The 27,483-nt window shown below is 43.5% G+C and overlaps 1 protein-coding gene across 1 annotated transcript in view; it reads right to left on the bottom strand.

Annotated features, from left to right (window-relative positions):
• The window catches only part of AOAH (acyloxyacyl hydrolase), an 85,790-nt gene that overhangs the window by 28,477 nt on the left and 29,830 nt on the right, over positions 1 to 27,483 (bottom strand). The window contains exons 6-14 of the mRNA XM_009273467.2: positions 26,948 to 27,007; positions 20,895 to 20,965; positions 18,508 to 18,568; positions 17,931 to 18,001; positions 16,653 to 16,701; positions 16,170 to 16,218; positions 15,079 to 15,173; positions 6,736 to 6,827; positions 3,573 to 3,655 (exon numbers count right to left, since the gene is read on the bottom strand). Of these exons, the coding sequence (XP_009271742.1) occupies positions 3,573 to 3,655; positions 6,736 to 6,827; positions 15,079 to 15,173; positions 16,170 to 16,218; positions 16,653 to 16,701; positions 17,931 to 18,001; positions 18,508 to 18,568; positions 20,895 to 20,965; positions 26,948 to 27,007 (631 nt within the window). The remainder of the gene's footprint in view (positions 1 to 3,572; positions 3,656 to 6,735; positions 6,828 to 15,078; positions 15,174 to 16,169; positions 16,219 to 16,652; positions 16,702 to 17,930; positions 18,002 to 18,507; positions 18,569 to 20,894; positions 20,966 to 26,947; positions 27,008 to 27,483) is intronic.

Genomic DNA, 27,483 nt, shown 5'->3' with positions numbered 1-27,483 from the left:
GCTGAAAGCAGTAACAGTGACATAGAACAGATTTGTTACGAATTGTTAACCTATATCTCATATACCCAGCGTCTTGTGGGGTGCCGGGTGAGCAAAGCTGCTCACTCAAAATGAACATCAGCAATTCTGATGTGAATATATTCATGGGCCATGGGTTACATACACAGAGAGCTAAGGGGCACCCTCACTGACCCTGGCTGAGCACCCTACCCCGCAGCCAGCTGCAGAGGAGGCAAGGGTCCACCATCTCCAGGGGATAATGGGATTTTTTAAGAAAGGAAAGGCAGAAATCCTGCTAGCATGGAGGTTGGGGAAGCCTTCCTCCGGGGTGAAGACGCATGTCCTGAGAAGGGCAACGGGGGAAAGTCCCTCTGTGCTGAGCTCTGACACAGCGCTGGTGCTTCTGTAGCGGGGCTGGAGGCAATCATTGCTCTCGGTCCCCGCCTCGGCTTGCCAACCCTGGGCTCCGGCTCTTGGCTGCATGCTTTCCCCATAAAAACCGCATCTCTAGTGTCTCGTCCTCTCATTGCATACACGTAGGGCTGTGAAGCGTCATCTTCAGAGGAAGGTTAAGTTGTCCCAGGTGGGGCTAGGTCAGTTTGGTGGCCAGCTTTTTGCTTTACTGACACAGAGTGGCGATTTAAATCCTCCCATTTGGGGGAACTATTACGCCAAATGAGGCAATAAAAGCGAACCTTTACAATATGGTGTCAGTGCGATGATTAAAGGAAGATACTGAGGGAAGATATCCTGGGATTTTTCTATCACTTGTAATTTTTCCCTTTTTTAAATTCTCTTCTCAATTTTCTTCAGAGTCTTTCGCCCTGACACAGGCTCACCTCCTTTTATATCCTGCAGGTGCCTGTAGTCTAAGTGGAAAGGAGGTACGTGGAGAGAAAAAGGAATGATGTACACAGTGAGAGATCTTCTTTTTTTAAAGTCTATGAGGGAATTGGGAAAAGGTAAGAGCAGGAAGTACAACCCCATTAACATAAAGAGAGCAGAACAAGGTAATAGGGTATCAGGTACTGAAATGAACTGGATATAAATGAGAAGAACCATTGACACCTAGCCATCCATTGACCATCTAGTTTGGCCTATTTTTTTATTCTCTCACCAAAAAGCACATCTGGGGGACTGCAATAATGGGAGCCACCAACTCTAGTGCCCTGCAACTTACAGACGAGAAAGTCAGAAGCACCCGACCCACGACACCAAACACATTGTAAAACACTTGTGCAGAAGACCCGAAGCCTCAGGAGCACCACGTGTGCCACAGGAAGGAGGAAGGCGTATGAGAGGCATTGCCAGTGGCATCGGTGCTGGCACCAGAAGGCAATATTTTAGGCAAAAATGCCCACCTGAGCCTGGAAGTGATCCTTGCATCACGCTACCTGTCTGTACAACCTCTTCTGCCTGGTAAGAGCTCTGTCAGAGGTGGAGGGCTGGGGCAGACCCTTTCTGATCCTAAATCTCACAGGAAATCCCAAACATTTAACAAGTTTCTAAGTAGCACTAGGAGCAGCAGTGCTCCTCACTTGCAGCCAGCATGACTCATCTGTTGGAGAGGAAGAGCATCCCATAAAGCCAAATTATCTACCTGAGAAGAATAAATTTTCCCAAGCTTCTGCAGCCAGTTTTCTGAAGCATGAAAATTAATTAAATACAATAGAAACACAATGTGATAATCACAGAACAATCAAGTATCTTTTAAACCTGCTGTTGGGGACATCACCTAATCCAACACACAAAAGCTAACGTCATAAACCTTAATTTCTAAGGGAGATTACTGTCATCCCTTCATGCAACCCCTTTGACAAATTTAATCAAATTCTGTCTTGAAACAACTCAGGGTTTCTTTTTTGCCCCCACACCTCCGTTTTGAGGGCTATTCTAGGTTTTCAGTCCTTCATAGTAACCTTTTTTTAAATTTCCCCTCCAAACAGAGGTAGGATTAATGAAAACCCACGTTCTTGTACCAGAACTATCCTTCAGTTTAAACCATTCTTCCCACTCTGTGGTGTTTATGCCTCAGAAGGATTCAAAACTGTAATCCCTTTTAATTTTTGCTTTGCTCAATTGCCAAGGTGTCTTAACATCCCTTCAGAAGTCTCCATTGCCCTAATCTTCCCCAAAGCCCTTCTCTGTATCTATTCCCACCAAAGTCGGTCATCCCTAGGCAAAGGGCACCCAATTCTGAGGTCATATCAGTGGCTTATGTGAGGAAGGACTGTTTCCCTGTCTCTAGAGAAAATGCTGTGCGTGATGCACCTTGCAACCTCCTTAGTCTCTTTCCAGCTCTATCCTGCACTCCAGCTGTTCCTTCAAATGTCCCTTTGCACCCCAAGGCCTCTCTCCCTCCACCACCTCTGGCCGATGAGCCACTAGTTTACAGACAAGAGTCTCGTCATTATCTCTGACATGCATGTCTTTTACAATTGTATTTGCTGCAATTGCTGTCACTGCTGTTCCCATGCTCATCTAAATTATTCCCGTGTAAGGATGTGGCCCACTTCAGGATGATTAATGCTTTGCAGTTTTGCATCATTTGTAGATGCCATCAAGCGTGCACCTTGGTCTTTGATCTAAGGTTACCACTCCAAATGTTAAGCAGCGTTAGCCTCAGGAGAGGTGCATGAGGGACACGGCTCCTCTCTCAAACTCACTTAGCTCAAACCTTCCCTGCTTAGCTGGTTCTCTATGCATCTCTTATTTCTTGTATTAATCTTCCTTTTCTTTACTGTACATAAACATTTCCCGTGAGGTACCATGCAAGACATTTTCCTTAAATCTAGGTAGATTAGGTCTGCTGCATATACACTTGCCAACACAGGATGTTATTTCATAGAAAGAAGATGTTAAGCCAGCCTCACTAAATTAATTAATTAATTAAAACTTGACAGTGTTGTTTTGTCCTAATTTTCATTTACCTGTGTGTCCTTGATTACTCCTTTAAAATCTGTTCTAAGAGCATATTAAGATATCTGCACCATTGACCTCCCCAGTTTTGCAAGAGAACTTATGTTTGCTGGTCTCCAGCTCCAAAGGATGTCACAGGACATCACGGACACCCTTGCTATGAGACTGGCAACTGTTTTGTGCCCCCTCTGCCTGCCGGTGTGGCAGCCCTGTGAGTCCCCTGTGCTACTGTGGGGTGCAGAGTAGGGCCCTCCCAGCATCCCCCGCAGGAGTGCAGAGCAGGGGCATGCTTGCCTTCGGAGGAGATGGAGGGCAGACCTTTTAGCTCCATCACTACTAGCGATATCCCTCTAAATCCCCCCTTTTGGCCATGGCCAACAAAACCCTCCATAGAGTTACAGTGGGTACACTGGTTTTTAGCCCAGTGGAAATTCTTAGTCAATGCATGGATAAAAGTGATCAAGCCACACACCTCCCTACTCAGAGCCTGAGGAAATATGCTGAGTTAAATAAGTGCTGATCTCTATTTTTCCATAAGAAATGCATGCAATTAGAAAGGGGTTTCTTTTTCTTTCTGAAAGATGTTCATTAATGCAGCACCAAGTATCAGACTAGTAAGGTTAAAAAAAAACCAGTGAAAAAACTTAGCATACCATTTTGGGAAATGTTCTGTAAGTCTCTGTGATTACAGCGATTTCTCCTGCGTAAGCGTAGATACAGAGAGTCAGTCCAGCCTCTGAAATAAATTGAGAAAATGCAAGCTGCTAAACTCGTAAGATACTGATGAAAACACAGCTGATATTAAAAATGAAGTATGTTCTCGTCTCTGAACAACTCTGTGCCCCAGTTATGTGTATACTTCTATTTCACCACCTCTCTTTTTTGTGGTCATAAATCTTTTTTATCTTGAACAGCGTGGCCTAAAATGGAAGCCAAGATATCCTCTCAGAAATTATAAATTGATGGAGAGTTTCTTTGAAATTGTTCCATCCAGGATGCTTTTATCCTGGTCTCAGATAAGGTGTTTAGAAACCTTTTTGTTATACATCATTTATCAAAACAATCATGTTGATTGCTCACTAATTGACTTTTCAATTGGTTGTTATGGAACTGTAAATAAAACAGAAGAAATATTGGCAGGGCATTCATTTCCCAACGCCATAAATCTTGGATGGATTGATGTGAAAACAGGTTACACCTGATTGTGATTAGTTCTCTCCTTTACTTTGCACTGTTGAGAAAAATGAAAATGCAAATGAAAAGGGTAACAGCCCAAAGGGAAGCTGATGAGAAGACTGCGCTCCCAGCCACGAGTACAAGGTCATCTCTATTGGGGCTGCTGATTTTGTGTTTGAACTTAGACACCGAAGGAATCAGATAACTTAATCATGGCTTAAGAACAGCAAACTTAGATGAATGCAGAGAAACAGAAGACAGCAATAAGTTTTGAAACCAGCAATAAAAATCATAGAATCATGGAATCATAGAATACCAGGTTGGAAGGGACCTCAAGGATCGTCTGGTCCAACCTTTCTTGGCAAAAGCACAGTCTAGACAAGCTGGCCCAGCACCCTGCCCAGCTGGAATCTTAAAAGTGTCCAATGTTGGGGAATCCACCACTTCCCTGGGGAAATTATTCCAATGGCTGATTGTTCTCACTGTGAAAAATTTTCCTCTTGTGTCCAGCTGGAATCTCCCCAGGAGTACCTTGTACCCATTACCCCTCGTCTTTTCCATGTGACTCCTTGTAAAAAGGGAGTTTCTATCTTCTTCGTAGCCACCCTTTAAATAGGGGAACATGGTGATAAGGTCTCCCCTAAGCCTTCTTTTCTCAAGGCTGAACAAACCCAGTTCTCTCAGCCTTTCCTCATGTGGCAGGCTTCCCAGTCCTTTGATCATTGTGGCTGTTTTCTGGACCCTCTCCAGCCTGTCCACATCGTTTTTGCATAGCGGGGATCAAAACTGAACATAGTATTCCAGGTGTGGCCTGACAAGCGCTGAGTAGAGTGGGATAATGACTTCTTTATCTCTGCTGGTGATGCCCTTGTTGATGCAACCCAGCATTCTGGGTAAAAGTAACTACCTACACAGAAACACATAACATCAACCAGTCACCATGCAATGGCCTACACAAGAAACGCCCGAGCTCTTTGGTTTTCAGCATAGCAGGCAGGCGGAGGAGGAGAAGCAAACAGACCTTCTCGGTCAGAGGATATTAGTTAACCAGTGGTGTCCCTGTTCACCCATCAGGGGGTGGGAAAGATGGGCACGGATCACATTAGTTTGTGTCTCTATTTCTGCAGGCTCAGAGTAAACGGGAGCCTCCCGCTGCCCATTGCCTACCAGTCTCCACCACACTCAGTCATTGTGGTGTGAGATTTTGAGCTACTTCTCTTAAAAATGCCTTCAAGTCCCAAACAGTCCTTTTTTTTCTTCTAGATGTGGAAGAGGTTAAAAAACACTGAACCAAGACCTATCACTGACAACTTCAGGGTCAATACTAAGCTTTGATCACTTGTGAACTTCAGATTCTTTGGAGCCCAGTTAAATACTCTGTATTGAGTAGCTGGACATTGTAATAGATTTTTAAAGGTTAGTTTTGCTGCTAACTCTGAAAGAGGAGGCTGCATAGATCTTCTCTGTTGGCTTGTCAAGTAGTATGCCTCCTTAAAGCACGTGCTGTGTGAATGTAGCTGAGGCTGGGAGCCTGGGTTTTGCACAGGGAGGAAAAAGGGAGCAAAAAGTACAAGTGTATGGTGCAACAGATATTTTTTCCGGAAAATAATATATTCTGCCAACTTTTTAATTCTGTTGGTAGAGAGCCTCTTTAGGCTTGACTCATGCTTGGTTTAGCATTTCACTGTATTCATGACCTATCTTAGACATATAAAATAAAAATTATCTGACACTCAGACCAGACCAGGCACTGTTGGTGACTGTATCTTTCAGTTCTGGCAGGAGTCAAGGGCCTCTTAATGCTGGCCAGAAAGATGATTAACAAAATTATGAAATTTTTTTTTACTTCACAGTTAAAACTGCAGGTATTTCAAGGTGTTTTCTTTGTGTTTGGACTTCATTTTCCTTCCCTTCTGGCAGAGACTTCTGTTTTCCGATCTATCCCTGCATCCTTCCCCATCCACATGAGCCAATGTAACACAGCAAATTAGGTCACAGGCACTTCCAAATTATTCTTTTGCTACTTCCCTCTAAATGTGAAAAAAAAAGGGGGAAGAAAGTTTGCCCCCAAAAAGGGAACACCATGAAATAACCCCGGGGTTACCATTTATTCCACTGTTTCAGCAGCAAAAAGGAAACAGGAGGAAGAGAGAAAGAGAAAAAAAACCTAAGAAAAGGAAAACTGAGAAATAACCCCGGGGTTACCATTTATTCCACTGTTTCAGCAGCAAAAAGGAAACAGGAGGAAGAGGGAAAGAGAAAAAAAAACTAAGAAAAGGAAAGTGCTGATTTTTGTCAGTTTCAGCAATGCTCCCCTTCTCCCTGCCCCAGAATTTTGAAAAAAGCGAGTTTGGTTTTTAATTCTTCATTTTTTTCTCCTTCTAAATTACAATTTTACCAACTCTAAAACCTACCCTGAATTTCAGGAAGACTGGGCCAGAGTATTGTGCATTGTCCATACATTTAAAAGATTTTAAAATATCCCTAGATCCAGTGTCAATCTTGATTTTAGAAAGAGCAGGAGCAGAGCTGACTAGCATTTTTATCTTTCCTTTCAAGCACTGTGGTTTTTTTTTTCTTGCTGAGCTTTGAGGGACCTTGAGACTGGCTACGACTTGGCCACCCTGCCTGTTGGCTTACCCGATGGTGGAGTTGAGAAATCCAGTGATCTCTGAGAACTGGGGCCAGTCAAGCTCATCGGTGAAAGCCATTGGGAGATTAGCGAATGATTTCTGAAAGAGAAATTTTTAAATCAACACGGTTTCACCCTCACAGACAAAAAATCCTTTCAGCAAACTCGAGCACTTCTTAGCTGGAGCATTAGCCGGGCAGCAGCAATAGTAACTGTAGCCGTAGCAGTAACTATTTACACATATACTTAAAAAGCTGACTCTTGTAAGACGGGCGTATCAAGAGGCGGAGGAAGGAAAAGCAGAAGAGATATCTGAACTGCATCTCCTGCTACCCTTTAAGTCTGGAAGAGCCCAAAACTCCTCCTGAGGTGGAGTGTGTACTGCAGATGTAGACCACCAATGCGGCAGCTGTTTGCTGCAGCATCCATCCTGTCCAAAGGGCACAGGGAGAGATGACAGCGTGATGTCCCCAGCATATGCAGCAGAGGGATAATGTCAAATTGACTCGATGCTCCCTTGCCCTCTCCAGCAGGATGAACTGCGAGCATCTGACTCCTGAAAAACCTCTGCCTGGTCCTCACTGCAAATTTCTGGGTCGTCACTGAAGCAACAGGGTCAGAAAGGCCCCTAAGCATGGCGGGGACCAGGGAGAAAAATGCATGCTCTGCCATAACCTTCCCACACAAATAGATGCAACCTTTACCCTTCTCTGCTTTTGCTGGTATTAGTCCCTAACGCTTTTTTAGGCAACTGCCTCTGCGAGAGCCTCTATGCAGATGCAAGCTGTGTTGCACATTCAAAACACAGTGCCTCCTCTGCGAAAGCCTCTATGCAGATGCAAGCCGTGTTGCACATTCAAAACACAGTGCCCTGTTCATTTCCACTTTGATTTGTGAATGTGTCAAAAATCATGAAAGGCGAGAAAAATGGCCTTGAGAAATTGTGCCACCTCAGAAGGACGAGAACATGGAGTAAATTCTCAGTTTCTCCTAGTCCGGGGTACGCTCACAAAGGCAAATGCATAAATCCAGTGTGCTCATACTGAAAAACTGTTGATGAAAAAGGTAATAACCAAAAGAAGGTCAAAACATAAAATCAGAGAACTTACAGGCTGGTCTAATCCGTGTAATTTATTAGCTTCATTTTCTTTTCAAGCAATTGTGGGGTTTCCTTAAACCCTCACTGCTATAAACAGCAAGCAGGTGGGTAACTCTTTCTCCAGGAGGGTCAGAGGTAACTGAGGAGCCACAGAAGAATGAAATCTTGGGGTCCCCACCAAGTCCTCATTCCCAGAAAATTATCATTTAGGTGAATGGGAGCTATGCTTGAGTATATGCCTACGGGTTTTGACTGTAAGAGAATGGGGGGAGACGCAGGGAAAGAGGAGGAGAAGTGAGAAAAGGGGGGTTGTGGGGGGGAAGAAATCCTGAAGCCAAGCTCCAAGCAGCCTAATGCACAGCAGATGCCAGTTTAAAGCATGTAACAGCATATTTGACCTACTTACAGTAGATCTGCATTAGTTACCAAAGTGAAAATGGGTCTGGCTTAATTATCTTTCAGTTGGTTCTCTCTCTCTCTCACATACATATATGTGTCCTGGTGTGTATCTGTATATACATATACATAAAAATTAATATGTTTTTAAGACTGGAGGGAACTTCCAAATCAGCCTGCTGCAAATCTGATAGTTTTGTGTGCAAACAAGCACTTAATCCAAGAGCACAGCTATGAGCAGAAGTGGAGGGGCACAGTATGGCTTGGCCATTTGCAATATTTGCCTCCTTGTAGCTTTGCATTAAAGGTGACAGAAATATTGAAATAGTCACTTAGCATGGAACAAACTATAGATATGATCTTTTATAAGTCACAGCATATAAGAGTACAAAAAGAGCCCAAAAATGATTGAATATTTTTAAAACAAATCCTTCTATGACCAATTCTCTCATTATTTCCCATTGGCAATCCAAAACAATATTTTCATTGGACAAGTCCCAATAATTTTTAACTGTTTTTTTTTTTTCCCCTGCAAACTTAGTTTGAATACGAATTAGCTAGAACCTAATTGAGTTGCAAATTGGTTTGGAAAGGAACATTTGAGCCCAGAATTATAGTTGCATTTGAAAACTGTATATACGTTTAGCATTGACACCGTTCCAGCAAAGCACTTAAAGCTGGACTTTTGAAGATATTTCAGGACCAATGGGTGAAGATGAGTAGTTAACGGAAATTTCAGAACAATGCTAGACCTTGAACTCTGCAGCAATGTAGTCTGGAAAGCATGGTCTAACAGACTGCGTTTCGCTTAGTCTCAGATGCAAATGTGTCCCACTCTAGAGGTGGATCTATGTTGACTTTTAGTTTAAAACTCTTCTGAGCACAGCCTTGTTTAAATACCATTCTCTAGAATATTCTGGCTGAGAAACCATGCTTCAGACTACGTGCCAGATTTTAGCAGACAATGATTAGAAAGTTATTCCAGCCTAGCTTCAAATGCCGTATTTTAGCCTCAAATGCTCTAGATGGGTCTCATTTCGAAGGAACGTTCTCACCTCCTAGATGTGTCCTACCTTGAAACACGGGGCGGCCAAAGCCACGGCTGATGCTAATGCACACATGCCAAGCTGCGCTTAAGCGGAAGGAGGTTCAGGGTTGCTATGGCAAGAGATTTTCAGAATCAGAACACAAAAGGGCATTGGAAACCTAACACTCATATGAGTCTTTAGAAATGCTGGTCCCAGAAATCCTGAAAGCACTGAAGTATCCCTTAATTTGAAGGGGAATACTGACTTTAACACTGTTCAAATCCTCGTGATAGCATTAAGTAACACAGACAACCTTCTTATTCTAAGTATACAAATAAGCAAGCCTTAGAGCTCTTGAGGAAAGCACAGCCTATCTCTTTAAAAAGCATGTATGGCATTTCTACTCTGTAAAGCACATAGATTTGAAATTAGCAAAATGATTACCTTATTCCCCCCCAAATGCAGCATCTAAGTCATCACAATACTAGCTGGGAGAAGCTTGCCTGCAATTCACTGGATTTAGAGGGAAGCTAGAGAATGTTTTTAATAAGATTTTCACAGATCAAACTCCTGTTTTCTGTAGTGGTGCAAAAAAAGAAGTCAGTGGGATAAGTGTTTGGGACATCCTGAACCCGCATTTAAAGAGATGCTGAATTCTTTTAATAGGTAATACATAGTATGAAACAGTTACTTTAATGAAACCTGAGAACCCCTTGAGTTTGTGGGCAAATAGATATTTACTGGATTACAGATAGACATGGGATTTATTTTCTCTTTATTCAGCATGAAATAGAGATCCAAGAGTTTTAAAATGCATCTTCTTAGAAAGGGTATCATTTCCAGCACATTTATATATACAGTGCTTTTATCTCCAGATAAAATTGTCTCTAAAATGAGATTTAAAAGTAAGCTTCTATCCCAGACATAAAACAGAAAAATGCTGCATTTAGTAGCTATTTGGAAGTCAATTGTAAGCAGATGGACAGAGCAGCAGGAGCACAATATCCATCACTAGACACACCAGTGTTTTCAACATTAGCTTTCTGCAAAAACTATCCACCTCAAAAAAAACCCCAGTACTTATTCTGCTTTGCTAAACCCCATAAAGTGCATGTCTACCGCATTACACTTCATTTTTAGTGTCTGAATTTTCAGGTCAAAGGAATGAATATTCAGCTCTATTCTTGCTGAACCTTTTAAAAGAAGAAAAGCCTGGCAAACCCAAAACCTATTGACAAGCAGAAAGACAAAATAAAGTTGACTCATCCCCTTCTTACAGCTGTAAAATTCTCTTCCTGTAATTGTACTCTGGGTGTTTGGGGATTTACTGGAGTGATGGCAGGTTAAGGACAGAGCCACATGCTCGGCTGCCTCTGCAGGAACATGCTGGCAGGTATCCTCAGTGATGGTCCCAACATCATTTTCTCTGTGTTGCTGCACCTCAGCTAGATCCCTGTAGGGTAGACTTTGGGACTCAGTAGTTCCAGGTTGGTCAAAAACTTCAAAATCAAGGTACCTGTGACTTCGCCTAGTGCTACATAGGGTGGGGTGGGTTTTTTGTTGTTTGGGGGGCTTTTTAACTGGAGAAATAACATGACTGAGCTATAGCTTTCAAGGACATGTCCACCTTGTGATGGACGTTTTCCACACCAAGTAGTGTCTCTGTACGCTTTGTGGAAAGAACATACTCTAAGAAGGATGATAACTGTGTTTGTGACTGCCTCCGAGGTAAAGGCTTTGGAAATAGCGCTGGAAAACATGAGTCCCCTGCTCTGATATAGTGCATGTCTCAAGCTCGGCGACAGACAAAATGGGCTGGGAATGCCTGAAGCTACATCAGTGCGGGCAGGCTGGTGCTCAGATGCTTGCAAGTTCCCCCCCCCCAAAACAGCCTCCTTGAAGAATGCAGGAACGTGATTCAGGTCTCTGCATTTGGTCACTTAGGTTTAAGACAACGGAAAGACCAGGAAGGCACTAGGTGACTTGACAAGGGACAAGTGAATGATGCAACTTGATGCATTCCTTGACATGGGACGTATGGCAGGAGCATGTCCCCCTGCACTGGATCACACAGGGGGGTTATTAACCTGTGAGAGGCCGATGCTAAGAGGGCAGTAAGTTCCCGATTAGACCGGGAAATCCAAAATCCAGTATGTAACAGCTTCCCAACAATGGTCTTCGAGATGATGGCGCAGGCATCTGAATTCCAAAGCTGTTCAGCCCAAATATCCATCTGGTCACCCCTGTGCTAATCATCCGGTTACCCAAAAGACATCCTGAGCCTGCTTCAGTGAGGAAGTTTCTCATTCACATTCTCTTTCTTCCCTCACTCATCGCTACTGCTCCTTGGCATGGTAGACTATGTGCAGCATAATCAGGAAAAGCAACCATTCTGCAGAGCCTCTTAACTAAATTCTCAGCATCTCTCCTGAAAAATTATTTCCCCACCTAATTAGCTTTAAAACAGGAATTAACAGCTGCCACTGATGTAGTGCTGATTAACAGAAGGGCCCACAGCATTGCTACCAAGTGTAAATTTTACTTTACACTTGTATATGTGAACATGTATAAGGATAAATATAAATAAGGAAAATATGAAATGTATAAAGTATATAAAATAGATACGTAAAAATATAGAAAAAATTAAAGTAATAAAATAATACACTTAATCAATCTGAATTAGCAGGCACAGAACTTTTTCCTTGTACACGTGATAAAAATCCTGGACAGGGGGCGGGGGAGGAAGTCCTATTTGGAATTCCACGTAGAGGGTTGAGGTTCCATTGAAGTGGAAATTAAAGCTTTGAACTGACTCTAGTATTGACTGTAGAGAAAACCATTTGATAAAGTAATTTTCGTACGTGTCTTATCAAAGAAATTTTGGCAGAATCAAAGTGAAGTGTCTTGAGTTTGACAGCACGGGGGAACAGCAGGTACACGAGGCTAATGCCTTATCCTCCCCTCTCAGAGCCCTAACTTCAAATTCTTGCTGTGGTCCCAGGTTAAGGATGTTTTCTGTGAGATTAGGACATAGACTCTCCGCACCTTCTCTGGTCACAAAACCATCCCTGGATGTGCTTAGACATTCTCCTTGAGGAAGACCTTACACTGAAAAAGGATTGAAGCCAGTTAATTTGTTAATTAAACCTACAGATGAAGGATATTTGCCACTGGTACTTAATACTATGCATCAAGAGACAACAGTATTGCACCTTCACAACCCTGAGGCAGCTAAACTGCTGCTGTTGCCATTCTACACACAGAAAGCAAGACACAGAGAACAAGCAAGAGGAAGAGGCAGTGACAAAGTCTGAATTAGCTCAGAAATTTTTTTGCTAGCACTTTTGTGCTCAGGTGACAACTTTCTTACTTAAGGTGAGCTGCAAATTAAATAACTTTTTACTATTGCTTTAGTTTAAACACAGATACTAGGTTTTTTTATATGACTGAACTAACTCCCTCTATCTCTGCATTAATATTCAACTACTGTATTTTTGCCAGGTCAGTAGAAAAGCTTGCAAATAGTCCTAGAAAAGAACCTGTTCTTTCCTATCCCGAATCTCACGTACCCCAGACACCTGGGCGGCTCTGCTACCACAGAGCTCAGCTAGCTGTAGGAGGGCTGCATCTCCTGCAAGGTATTTCCTGCCCAGCCCTGCTCTGCCCCGAGTAGCTATAACTGACTTCTCCAAGTTCCTCTACATTACCAACATACCGTGCCATCCCCCTGTCAGAGGTTTGTCTGATGCTGCCCACCTTGGGGTGCCCAGCATCTGAAGGGACATAAGGCTATCTATACTATCCTCTTTTACCTTCTTCTGCTAGCTCCAGTAAGTGGTATTTTAAGCAATACCTTAATGCATCCCTTTTTTAATGGGCTTGGAACAGACGCCAGCCCTGGTGCCTTGTACTGGTGCACGAGAGACGTCTCTCCTGGGACTGGCTTGCAGCAGCTCTGGGTCTGCATGTGAAGTCCAGGCTTCTTTTTTACTTACTCATATATTGTATTTAGCTTCTCAATTCCAGTGATGTTTTAACTTCTTTTATTTTACATACTGTGAGTGGAATGACTACGAAAGGCCGGAGAGTGAACACATCTCTCTCTGCCCTCCTTGCCCCAGTTCAGGGCACTAGCTCTAACCTGGAGTCACCCTTTCTGCAAAGGAAAGCAGCCCACTTCTCCCTTTCCAACCAGTCCTTGATCTTCCCCACACGCTGGCCAGATGGAGTTGAGCACTGAAAGCATATATTTATTGGGCCTTACACAGAGAGCACCAGTTCCCTTCCTGTGCAAGTTACTCTACACCCATCAGACAGTTACAAGGTGCCATCAAAACTCACTTTATAATCTGCACCCCAACTCCCGACCTTGAAGCTTCTGTCTCTGCATGCCATTACCAGCCCTCAACCCATCCAGCTAGTGGACCAGCAAGCTTCAAGCAAGAGAAATGCTTTCTAAACCTTCATTACAGTGATAATAAAATGCTGACATAGTCTAAAACTATTCTTGCATACAGGGCTCTGCTACCAGTGTTACTGCCAGAATCATCATCACCATCAGTATTATTATCATCTTTATAGACAAGATAATCTCAATTATCATTAGTGCTAATTTATTATGCTCATCATCAGCTCTATCATCAGTGTCATTCGTCTAATTGTTGCTCATAAACGTTTAACAAAGAAAAACAACTGCTAATCTGCAACATTTAAATCAGGTCAGCTCTGGGAGCAAAAGTAGGAAAATACACAAAACTCTCAGACCTCCAACAGCACTGTAACTACTGACATTTTGGAATAAGTATTGTTCTCCAGAAGATGTCCATATCCTTCTACAGAGGTCAGTGGAGGAGTAGCAGGTTTTCACCAGGGAAGGTGAGCAATGACAATCTATCTGCTCACCCCCATGCAACAGACACTTGTGCAGAGAAGGACAATGCACAGTCCTCCCTGGCTAGGGAGTGACACCAGCTCGGGATAGGAAACAACAGTGAAGGACAGGAGCATACCTGCACATTTATCTCCACCCCCCCAATTGCAATTTGCTGGAATGATCTTTTCCCCTCAATTATTTCATTCCACGCCAGTGAACTGCAACAGCTGAGGCTCAGCATAATTCACAGTCAGGGGCATTTTGTTGTTGTCTGAAAATGGGAAATGCTGGGATACTGCCCAAAGGTAGACATCAGTGTGGTAGTGATATTTTACGGTCACTACAGAAACTCTTCCCTTTAGGACAAGTCCATTATAAACCCTTGGATGACCCTCGAACACCTGCAGATGTATTTCTTCAACAAGCCTCAGAGCCTGAAGACTGGAGTTACTAGACCTATTTCACATGTGCCACAGATGAGGGAAAACAATCCAGGACACGTCATTTCAAAGCCAGATGCCTAAAACAGAAGCTCCCGGACTGTCAGCAGGGTCATTTCTGAAACACTAGCACAGCAAGGAGCCGTACCAACAAGCCCGCTAACAGCAGGACTGATCCCACAGACAGCACGGGTCTCCCTGAGCCGCAGGCACGTGTGTGGAAAGCCAGATGTCCTGGTTTGTGTCTCTGGCACAGCACTGGGCCACTGAAGCCAAACTCTTCCCTGACCCAATTGCACAGATGTCGGAGGAGTGGCGGTAGCGCAGGGCTATGCCTTTTTATCTTCAGAAGAGCAGCCACGGGAGGGCACTGACACACGTGAGACCATGACTATAAATTCCAGTGCTATGAGGCATTTTGCACTTGTTTCCTTTTGGCAACCTGCGGCACAGGGGAGAAGGCAAGCGGCAACCCACCGGAGAGAGGTTTTGGCAACCCAAACACGATTCCTCACCACTGACATCTGCGTGACAGTCATCCACTCAGGAGGGATGTGGAAGTGAGCGCCGGCCGAGTCTCCCAACAGCACGACCCCTTGTGAGTCTGCACCTAATTAATGCATTTTATTAGTCACATGAGTAGAAAGAGCAAACCGAAACAGAGGATGGAGAGCAACCCTTACAGAGCAACAGCAATGGCAACTGATGTAGTCACGGGGTGACTGGCTACACCACCCTTCACGTGGCTGAAATGCTCAGACCCTGCAATGGGATTTTCGCTCCATCTGCAGCAAAAACTGACTAACAGGCATGTGCCAACAACCCTAGAGAAACAACTGGGTATTAGGCATGAAAAACAGGGAGAGGTCTTGCTAATCAGAAAATATCCTGGTTGTATTCAAGGATGGATGTGTTATTTCAGCAGAGGCTCTGCTGTGCAGCCAACATTTATTTTTACTACACATAGAATATGCATTAAAAAGTACATAAACATTTAGGGAAATCAAATTACTCAGGAAATTGCTCAAAGTTCCTTAGAACTGGGTGGTGGATGTGCTACTTATATGAGTATTTCTGCTGGAACAATCTGGGTGGTTTATAATTAATGTTACTTAGCATTTGTAGACTGCCTTTCATCTAAAAATGTTGAAAAGTCTTGCCAGGCAATGGTTCATCCCCAGGATGCTGATTTAAATATAAGGCAAGGTGAGCAGCAACTGTAGTCACGGCTGTTTAGTAGGGGTGTTATTTGTGCATATGTGTATATGCTGGGCTAGGCTTCAGGTACCACAGAAGATGCAGAGGTGAGGTCTCCATTTGCTGCTGTTCCTGATCTGTGTATTTCAACTTAATAACTGAACTGGCTTTTAACAGGAAATTACCAGCAGCCTGTGCTTTTCATAGCCTGTGCTTTTCACATTAGATCTTTGCCCATCATAAAGTTAAAAAAAAAAAAAAGGATTTTGCCATTTTGCCTTTCTCATGAAGTTGTAAAGCCTGTTGTCTTTCCCCTGCGTTGGCAATGACTGTGAAAATATTAAAATATTCATGAAATGAAATGAATACAAAAGACACATTGTTTCTTGTATTGACTGTAAAGATTTACCTTTGCAGAATTTCTCCTCGTAGGGGATTCCGTCTTTTGGATCCACGCCCTGTTGGAGGAGAGAAGGGGCAGATGATAGTACCTATCTAGTGCCTGAAAAATGGCAGTGCAAAACAGAGGCTGAGAATTCAGTTCTTCTTGAATGTTTGCCTCCAGGAAGCACTGCATCATAATAATTATGCTTTCCATTACATTATTTTAATAAGTGTATGTACATTTAAATTAATTATAATAGCTGTAATTTAAATAATCATAAGCATCAATAAACAACCTTCATTCATAACTGCTTCCCCTATGTTTCCTTATTTTTTAATAAATACAGTTTTATTACTTGGAATATCAAAGGCAGTAAATAAATAGGAGTAATCCAAATCAGTTAATAAACCAGAATAAATAAAAAAGAAACATTTGAAGACTAATTCAAAAGGAAGAAAAAAGAGAAGCAGCAATCAGGAAGGAAGTAATGTAACTTCATTTACTTACCCATATGCCATTGCAGTTAGAGTCACTTTTCACATCCCAATTATCGGGACTAAAACAGAGTTACAAAAGGATATACAGTGTTACAGAACATAAAGCAAGGGGGGATTTTGAGGAAATCAGATCCTTTGTGCCATTTTTCACTAAGAATATAAAATAATCAGCAATTCCTTTCTGCACAGAAGGGTGGTCTTTCCTCCTTTGAATCCAGGAGAGGCAATTTTTCCTAGCAAAATGCAATATTAATTAAAGTTAATACTGGAAGGTGCTGAATGAAACTTACCCTTTTAGTCTGCATATTCATTTAGGTGAAGTGAATGGGAATGATTTTTGCAGAAGACAGACCCTTTTTCCCTGCCCTTTTCCTTGCTTTTAAGTGTTTATTGAAATCCACCAAGCCCCTCAATCCAAATTCAGTGCCGTGCAATGAGGATTTGCTCTGGCCCATAACACAGTGTAATTAGCTCAGGTCTCTTTTACAGGGGGACTCCATCTATTCAGTCTGGCACTACACACGGACTCTGTAAGCCCATTTCTGCTAATGCAGGTGTGCTGCCCAGGCTGATGGCACATAATTCTTCCAAGCCCATGCCCTTAAACTCAGCTAATCTAGTCACAAGCCGGTTAATGCCTCGGCTTTAAAAACAGTCCCGGTCAACAACTTTTCAACAAACCTGTGGTAGAGGAGAGCTCTATTTTTGAAAGAATATTTTGAGCACATGGTAAAATAGCAAGAGCAGGGGGCCTTGTTCAAGGCCATGCTGTTACAACTGGCTGTGCTCTCCATTTCAGGTGTGCATGGAAGTCCATGCTCAGGCAGCTGAGAAGTATTCATCTAGAAAATATTCATTTAGAAGGGCACATATTTAGCTCTACGTTTCCACCAACACAACATGAGGATTGGACGCTGGACCTCAGCAGCCAGCCACGAGCACCGCTGTTTGCCCTCCCACCCTGCTGCTCCCTATAGGCACAGCCTGCATTAGCTCAAGTGGCATAAGGCTTATAAGCCTCAGCGGCTTGGTTTGCCTCCCCACCTTTGGTCCGTCTGACCAATTTCTGCTGCAGACAATTCAGAGAAAGGGAAGAAACCTGTGAACCACCCCTCACGCTAATGTGCCCCATCCCTGGTCTCGAGCATCCCCTCTTATCTCCATCACAGTGAAATCAAGCAACGAGCAGTGACGTGCTCTCTTAGAGTATGGCAAAAATCAAAAATGGAGCTTGTTCTTCAAGAAGCCACAATTATTAGGAAGCCTTTAAAATAATTGAAAGCTTTACCGTCTGCCAGGGTACACGGTGATGTTTTTGTCGTTGCAGTCTCTGCCTCGCCAGTGATAGCCCCTCAATGTCTGAAAGCCAGCAGAAGCACATAGATAGGGTGTTCATTGTTACTCTTGCACTTTTAATTTAAAATATCTAAAATGAGAATCTAACTCAAGGTGTAGGAATAAAACCCAGTAAATGCGTTGTATTCCAGAGTCCCTTTACTAAGCTTTAATGAATGACACCTTGCACACTTTGGTGCAGAAATAAGACAAGCTGGCAATTTAATTTGTTTTTTTATATGACTTTACTTCACCTCTTATTAATTCAGTAAACAGACCACTCAGCAGCAGAGCAATTTGCTTCTGCAGGGAGCACAGATTTATGTGTGCATCTCCCCAAGTGGCATAAATGAATGATTGCTTTTTCATCCGGAAAAAACACCACCTTTTATGACAAAAAAACCCTCCATTCACTCCACTCCTATACCTATTTTCACATGAATGAATAAGGCTTTGCAGAAAGTAGGAGGAATCCCATAGACGTTCTCATTATCAAGGGATTACTGTACCAAAGGAAAGGCTTTCCTTACCGGGAAAGTACTAAATTTATCTCCGTCAAAATCTTCAAAAGGCAGTTTATTTCTTATGACACTGTAAAAAACAAAAACAACAAACACAGTGTTAACATATGGAAGGGAACCTATTCGGAAAGAAAAAAACACGGTAAAGCGTACAGAATAGATAATAGCTGGCATGTTGTTCGCAGCTCCATATTCAATTTTAGCTCCGTGCTTGTACTTCAGCAAAGTGATTCTGTCCAAAGGAGCAAATTCTGACTTCTTTCAGTATCTGCTGACTGAGCTCTGGAGGTGAGGCTGGTGGACTCGTGTATGGCTGCAGTGTCGAAACTTCAGTCTCTAAAACAAACTAGGACATCAAATCTGTGGTAAAAGTAACTATTGTTTTTGGAAATAAATACTACTCTCAGCCTGGCAGAAGTCCTTCTACCTGGGAAAGAGCTGCAGAATGGGGCCTTATGCTGATGGAGACTAAGCGCCTTCTTTTGCTAAAAACAAATGGCAAATACCCTTTCTCATATTCATCCCTCAAGTCTTTACACCATCTCTCTCCTGTTGTGTTCAGTCTAGAAGACTTGCAGTTTGCATACCAAGCTGCAGCTACACACACACACAAAAAAAAAAGCTTATTTTATAGGGTAAAAGTGGATTTAATATGAAGAAGGACCTTAGACACTGAATTCACAGGTGGCCTTATGCTTTAAGTGAGGATCAGAATCTCATCTTGCAATTTCTGTATCTAGTCCCATGAACTTCTGGCCATGCTCAAACATATTCGAGAAAAGTATTTTACCTTGATTTAAGCAATGGAGACCTGAGCCGTCAGTGGTCCCCCACAGTGCTTAATTACATTAACCTCTGCATATTACATCTTTTTATTCCATTGTGACTTTTGTTTCCAGCAACCCTATAGGTTTTATCAGTACCTGAAGCAGCTGTTAAAACGACGGTGTCAGCTCTGTGCCCCTTCCTTTTTAGTTTGGACACATGCTAGCTTTCACATGATGCTGCCTAAGCGTGACACCCCTCTTTGGCTACGGGACACAGCTTAGCTCACCTACATTGAGCAGCCTTTCATATTTGGCCCAGCAGGCAGCACTCTTTGAATGACATGCTAATCAGCCTTTCCTTGGAAAGTTTTCTTTCTGAGTTTTTCCAACCTCTTGAACTCATAAGAGATGTTGAACCTGGCTCAGAGAGCAAATAGGTGCAATGAGGGTGGATTCCTCAGACTGCATGAGCATCAGGGTGGTAAAAAAAAATACAGAGGAGACAGGTGACATGCACTCCTGGTGGGGCTTGTAACCTTTATTCTCTCTGTAATCAATAATTTCCATGTGCTGCTTTGGGCCACTTCTTCTCTGCAGTAAGGTTCAGTTGCAAGGAACTGCACAGATCCAGACCAGTTCAAAAAGTCCAACTGCCAAACATGTTTTTTGTAGCTACAGAAAGAAGAAAGAAAAAAAAAGAGAGAGAGAGTGTGCACAAAAGAAAAAAAAAGAAAGAGAGAGAGAGAGTGCACGAGAGAGAGAGGTCAGGAGAGTTGAACACATTTGATCCAACATGATATACAATTTGATTCCTGCTTCTACTGTCTGAACTCACAGGGCTCAAACTCAGATTATTTGTCCTGACTTACATTTCAAAGGCACTTACAAGATGTTTTGTGTTAATCAATCCATTCCCAATAAACTCCTGATATTTGCAGTTTCAATTATATGAGAAGAAATAGGTGAGCAAGTTAGTCTTGGCAGTCAAATCAGTCAAAATATACTGCTGATAATACTCATTTATTCTTAGATTTGCTTGACTCCTCCTCCAACTCATTGGAGTACATTGACAAATACGCCTTAGGAGTAACAGCCCAGCTGATGTCCACAGCCTTTCTCAGAAACCGACTCAAAGTTAACACTGCTGTAAGTTGGTTTTCCTCTCCGCCATCCACCCGGCTTTCTTAAATACCTTGAGATTCTCCTACACTTTGCAGCTGCCACTTAATTCATCTTCCTCATGGAGTTATAAAGGTGCCGGTGGCCTTCCTGCACTGAGCCATTGGCACCACAACTGGGTGAACAAATGAAATGGAGGAGTCTCTTGGGATCAAGAAATCTCAGGAGAAAAATGGCTCCCTCTTGGAGGTGTCATATCTTTGAGTGTGTTGTGCTAAATTATGCAAATATTTTAAGTATTGAAAAGGCACAGGGATGCCTCCAAGGACTCTTACTTACCTGAACTCTGTGTAACCTCCCTCTATGCTACCTGGACAGTGGTTTTATGAAGGAAACCAACAGAAGTAAAGTACAGGAAGTTTTGTGAAGCTGAGAATTACTTTTCTCCTTTGAAAGAAACAAATGTACCATATTCTGTTTCTGGTTAAGGACTGAAAAATTTATACATACTATTTAATCTTCTCACACAGGTTAGCCAGAAGAGGAAATGCACATACACTTGAGAACCCCATGAAGCTTTTCTGGAGGGGAAGAAAATAAAAGAAGATGGATGCATTAGTTCTCAGAGGCGGCGTGGCTTGGGATATTCAGTGTCAGTAAAGTCCAGAGCTAAATCATGTATTTTCTGCCTACAAACATCTGAAAACTCCAATGACTCCATTCAGGATGCTACATGCCAGAGGATTTAGACCTGACACAGCAGTCAACTTAGGATTTCCACTGAACATTTTATAAACCAACACTCTTGCTTTCAAAGAGCTGTAAAATTAAAAAGGAAGGAAGAAGCTCCTGTGAAACTGTCTCCTGTCATGTACCAGAGTTATTTTTTTCAGTCTTTGTAAAAATTACTGTTCTCATGTTCAATAAACACGATGGTATCTGACACAGTGTGAAACTAGTGAAAGCAACACATTGTGGGCCATGAGGCTGGTTTCTGCATGCTTGGGGAGGGGTGGATAAGCTGAAGGTCAGGAACAATCCCAAAGAGAAGAGAAATAGGAGAATCCAGCATGTGCATAGAATGCCCTTGTTTTTTTAGTGAGATTTTTACCTGGAAATCTCATAACTAGACTTTAGCTTGGCCAGACCTGCAAGCTGTAAAAGACAGCTGCTGCAGGATAAACTTTGTCACCATTGGCATACCATAACCATGAGCCAATCCAGTTGAGGTCCCAGGTAACCAAGAAGCTTCAGAAGCTGAAAGAGACCTTGCTAATGAATGCTCAAGTTATGGAAACATTGCGCTGCATCGGTGATCAATATGAAAACATGCTGCTAATGTGGTTCCACTGTAAGCTCAGGTGGTCTTCAAACACCGAGGGCACTCAGGTGGTCTATAAATACGGAAGGCTAGTTGGTGCACAGTCTAATTAACTGTATTCACTAAAGCTGCATTCAGCATGTAAATATGGAGCAGAAGAGCAGATGGACATAGTCATAACTTTATGCAAGGAAGGGCAATTATTTATATTGCCATAGCACTTAAGAGCTCTATCCTTGGACCCGCTCCCTTGTATTACACACTTTAAATACACACACAAAAATAAAAAGATGGTCCTTGCCCTAATGAGATTACAACCCAAATCTAAGATAACAGAAGAGAAAGGTGGGATACAGCTCAGGAGAGGACAATGAAAGGCTATTAATTGCCATGAGGGGCAGTAACCCCAGCATATAAAGCTCTGAGTGACGAAGGAGAACTTCAAGGTGGCACTGCAGGGCAGTGGGGCAGTAGAGCAGCGGTGCACAGGGCACTGCCCTGCAGCTCCAGGGAAGGCAGGAAGGTGTTTGCTTGGACAGGTAATAAGGGATGACGGAGATGAGGGTCTCTCACTGCCCAGAGCAGGAGGTCAGCCACAGCAATATGGCACAGCCAGGATCTCAATGTGGAGAGGAGGACTGGGAGAGAGCTCCTGGTACAAAGATGGCACCTAACGTTTGCACTGGTGGCTGAAGTGACCAAGCAGCAAGGTGAAGATGAACAAGAGTGGTGGTGTTGGGTTGACGGTTGGACTCAATGATCTTAGAGGTCTTTTCCAACCTCAATGATTCTATGATTCTATGATTCTAAGAGTGGTGCCTTGTGGGGGAGACCTGCAGTGCCAAGGTGGATCCATGACAGTGCACTTTCTGAAGGATGCAATAGAGAAATCAAAGGAGAAAAAAAGGAGGAAAGTTAGGCAGACAAGAGACAAGAAACCTGCACCCCCACCACCACCAATTAACTCTTTTCAGCTCTGGCCAACACCCTCAAACGACAAGGCTGGAGTCGCACTGGCTTGGAGGGGACCATGAAATGGAACGGGTGTCAGTGGAGTCAAAGGAGAAACCAGAACACAACCACAAAAGAAGTGGATAGCAATGGCCAAAACCAGCGGGGAGTGGGGCCTTTCCACAAGCTGAAAGACCAACCTGGTCCCACTGCTCCGGCTCCAGCCACTCCATGCTCTTCCCCATCCATCCATGTCCCTGTATTTAATCTCTCTGCCAGCCTGGCTGCCTCAGGGCTACATCCTGCAGCACGGCAGGGACACAGACCTCCTCTTTGCTCTCTGTGTGTGCATTCGTATGTATGGCCAGCTAGGCAGAGAGTGCGAGAGGCACGCAAGCAGGATGCCAGCTTTTCTCAAAGAGCTTTGCAAATCTATGTATGCCTTCCTGGAAAGAGGAAAGAAACCACTTCCCCCACCTCCTCCATGTAGGACTAATCTCAGCGCTGCCTACAAAAGCACTAGAGGCTCTTAAAGCTTTCCATCAGGCTAAGATTTGCAGTGTCTTCATTTGAGCTGTCGGCTTTTCACTTCAGCCTAAGTCACAGCATGCAAAACCTTTGAAGTTAAGGCATCTGGAGCCTAAACTGCACCAGAAAGACAAACTACAGGGCTTGCAAGAAATAAGTAAATAAAGTAAACCTCCTTTCGTTCTGCTCACAGGCTGCATTTAAAGTCTACCCTTTGCTGTAAGTAGAATAAAATCCTTCCTGCCTTTTTCTCAGCTAGTCATTTGAAAATTGTTGCTGACTGGAGCTCCCTTAGTTTCAAAGGAAGACTACCCTGCAGCCCCAGCAGACTGCCTAATCTTGGTGGGAACAGTTGGCATGATGGTGCCCTGGAAGTGGTATGGGCGATGTTGAGTTGAGCTTTGAGGACCAGCTGCAGCAGCGTCCCGGAGCACAGCAGCCTTTGGCTCCCCAGCCTACGCATCCCCCCAGCTCTGCTTGGGGATGTGCAAGAGAGCAGCTCATCTGCTCTTTGAGGGTGTCTTGGGCTACTCTCAAAAGGCAGCAAGGAGCACAGGGTTAAAAAAAGGGATAACCTTTGCATGTGTAAGTGAGAGAGCACGTGACCACAGGTAAGCAGGCACTACAGGGTCTTTCCCAGCAGAGCCAGGCTATGATTGCAGTATGTGTTTTTGGGAGGAGATGGGTTACTTGTCCCTGTGTAACATGAGTGGGTGGGCAGGAGACTGGTTCATGCCCCCCTCTGCCTTGCAATTCCCTTTTGGCTACCTCTGTGGCTTCCCACTTCTCCGGCTGCCAGGCTGTAACTTGCAGGGACCATGTAGTCATGACAGGATTGTATGCATGGTGCTTGCTCTCATTAAATACTACAGCCATGACTCTATTCGTCATTCTTTCACTGTTATTGCCTAAAGATGCCTCTTAGTATCTTCTCCACCCATAAGAAAAGTTAGTTCTAGAGCTGCTCACAGTGATTGATAACACCAGTATTTTATTCATTGTCTGTTAACATTCCCTAATGACATTTCCATAATTATTTTAATTGGTTTTACAAAAAAGAATAATAATGAGCCCCTAATGCTTGTTGGTGTTTGGTTTAAGACAGTCGCTCACAGATGGCTCACTACTTTTAATGAATGGAGACATTTCTTAGATTTTTTTGGGTTGTAGCCACTTTCACTGCATCTCTACATCTCCACATCTCTACATTTGGAAAATGCCTTCTCTTTTTCCCAAACCCACAATGATCCTAAGAAATGCCCAGTAAATACAAACCCCTGGGAGCCAGACAGACCTCCCATTTTCATTACCAGCAGCCATAATCACACCTCTTTTTTATGCAGTCACACACAGCTGCCAAGCAAAGATCGGGACGCCTAACTTGCAAGAATCTCTTCAGAAGGCTTTCCCCAAACATGCAATGGGGCAAACCCAACCAAAATAGCAGATTTGGGAAGAATGAGCAGATACAATTTGACGTTTCTGTCCAGCATGAGCCAGAGCATAAAAGAGGCCAGGTAAATGTTTTCCTCTCCCCACTGGTGTGGATGCGGAGATGTCCTACTACAGACAGGGGGTTTCTGAATCCTCACTCACACATTCAGCCAGGCAACCCTCTCCCCAAGCAGCAAGAGAACCTCAGCTGTTTTGGCCCTTGCTCACTGGCACGTGTATCTGCCTGGGCGGGTGAACAGACCATGATTTGGCAGCATTCAGTTTGTGCAGGTGATTTTCTTACTATTTCACCACACGCTGCCACTCTGGGATATGGGGCTTATGCAAACGTGATACACGCTGTGCTCTCTCCTGGAGATCTTTCTTTGTGTTTCTTACTACATTGTTTTTCTGGATTTGAAATGAAATGGACTGCAATCTGGGTGAAGGGGAAGTTGCAAGATACAGTAATGCCTCTAGAATGTTGTTATTTTTAATTTTCTAGCTTTAAAATAAGTTTCAGGAAGGGTCATTACTGGGAACATGCTAGGAATAACTGCAGGAGAGGCCCAACCAACCACATGATACTTGCTTTAATTTGAGATGACCTTGTATTGTGCAGTTATGTAGGTTTAGAAATACATTGACTGGAGAAACCCAACTATGACCTTGCTGCTTCCAGCCAGGGCACATTCTGCTTGTCCCTCCCGCTGCTAAATGGGCAACTAGGAGCAGAAAGGGGCCAAGGGCATTGCGATGGAGATTGAGAGGGGTATTGGGGCATTGAGCAGCTTTGAGGATATGGGAGAGTAGAGGCAAGCTGGAAGGAGACCCACTGCACCCAAAGATTGATGCCAACCATGCCATCCTATCCAGGAGAGCCTGAAAGGACGCGGCATGCATGGCCCACGAAGGCCAGATGGAGCTGGCCATGCAAGGGACGCAGCCCAATCTGCCAAGGGTAGAAGCATGTGCAAGGGAGCAAAGGAGCCCTGTGTCCCGAGGGGCAGCACCTGCACGCTGATCCCTCTTCATCCCCGCACCTGTGCCCGGGCTCTGGCTAACAGGGAGGACCTCCTTGACTCAGAGCATCTCACTGCAGGTGTTAATGCGGGGACTTGCACCCAGGGAAAGGGATTAGAAATTTCATGTAATTTGAGCGGAAATCTCAGGCCATCAGTAGCACAGTGCTGAATAGGAAGGAAAATGAATAAGATCCTGCTGGTTGCTGTTCTGCAGAAGCTGAGACCCATCTCTCCAGCGCATTATTTCCCTGGCTTGGCAATTTGGCAATTGTCCAAAAGCTAATTAGGTACCTCAATTTTCACTTTTGTGAGTAGCGTAACAGTAAAGATTCAGGAAGAAGCAATATCAGTAATTTCTTCACAAACAGCAAAAACATTTGCTCTGCACTATGTGCTTGAAGACAACTGGAAGAAAATTCTATGGCTGAGCTGACTCATATAAGTGAACCCAGCAGAATAAAAGTTGCCCTTCCCTTCTCTGCTACCCTTTAGAGATCCTCTATAAATCTGAAAACTGGTGGAGGTGGAAAGATTTCAAATCCCAGTTTTCAAGTTTAAGAGGCAAAGGCAGCCTCTCACAAATGAAGGAAAAATAAGCAGAATTTGCATTCAGGCTATTGCTTGAGTTTCAGACAACCCCAAAGTGCAGTCACTGTGCTCTGAGGCGGTGCCTCAGTTCATGAGGCTCCCTCTTACATACGCCTACAAGGGCAAGGCAGGGATGATAAGGGACAAGGAAGAAGCATGAAACAAGGAGGAGCAATAATAAACACTGCAAGAAGTTGGAAGGAAGGAAGGAAGCTCCTCTGGATGGAAAAACACAGGGCAAGGCTGAGTGGGAAATTCCTGCTTTTATAAAAAATCTAAACAAAATCTATACCTGTTTGTATTTTGTTTTAAGGCTGGCTGCCCCACCAAAGGTGAGTTGGGCTAGTACAAGCAAGCATCTCAGTATGAAGCTAAACTATGGAGCTCACAGATGAGATCCTCAGCTGCTGCATGAATTTCAGCCATAAATTTATGTCTTGGATGGATATAGACAGTTATCCCTACTCTACAAGCAGTCTGCATTTTTCATGAGTTTTTCCTCCGCTCTCCCTGTACTTTCATATTTCCTCTCTGTCATCTCCCTCTCCTTCTTCCCAGTGTCACCTGATAGAGCAGATCCTATACCAAGTAGGAGTGAGGCAGCATTCAATTCAATGCTGATCAGGTAGATTCACAGTCAAGCCAAATAAACGAGGACTCACTCCTGATAAAATGCAAGTACAGTGTAAAATCCCCTAATGCCACTGATTTCTTACCAGGTCCTTGGAAGTCTTCATAATCCTTTTTGCTTTTCTTATTGCAGTACTCAGCCCCACCTGGGAGAGCAAGAACAAAACAAAAAAAACACAAACCAGATCAGCCTCACCGTATCCTACCAATTTTTCTCCCCATTTCCTACCTTTTTTTTTTAATATATCAGTCACAGCACAAAAATGATGTATGAGTCCACAAACTCATCATCAGTTACTTTTTATTGGACTAACAATCAATTATCCAATCGCCCCCTATGAAACTCCAGTTGCAAGAGTTCATTCATTTTGCTTCAGGGCACCATTTATTTCCTAAGGAAAAGTCCAGATCAGTTGAAGAGCTGAGATTCATATCCTGACTGCACTGCGTGAGCTGCAGAGGACAGACTTCTCCAGTGACTCCTGCTGAAGAACAACTCATCCATTAGATGGCCAAAAGAGGGTTACATGTGCAATGTCGGTCTGACTTGGTGTGGAAGGGTACAGAGGAAACATTTGGTCTTGCATGGATAAGGGTTATACTCAGCTGAGGTTCATCCCAG

Source organism: Aptenodytes forsteri, unplaced genomic scaffold (genome assembly GCF_000699145.1).
Source record: "Aptenodytes forsteri isolate BGI_AS27 unplaced genomic scaffold, ASM69914v1 Scaffold270, whole genome shotgun sequence".
Lineage (NCBI taxonomy): Eukaryota > Metazoa > Chordata > Aves > Sphenisciformes > Spheniscidae > Aptenodytes > Aptenodytes forsteri.
The sequence above is the reverse complement of the archived record's forward strand: the minus strand, read 5'-3'. Positions and strand labels throughout refer to the sequence as shown.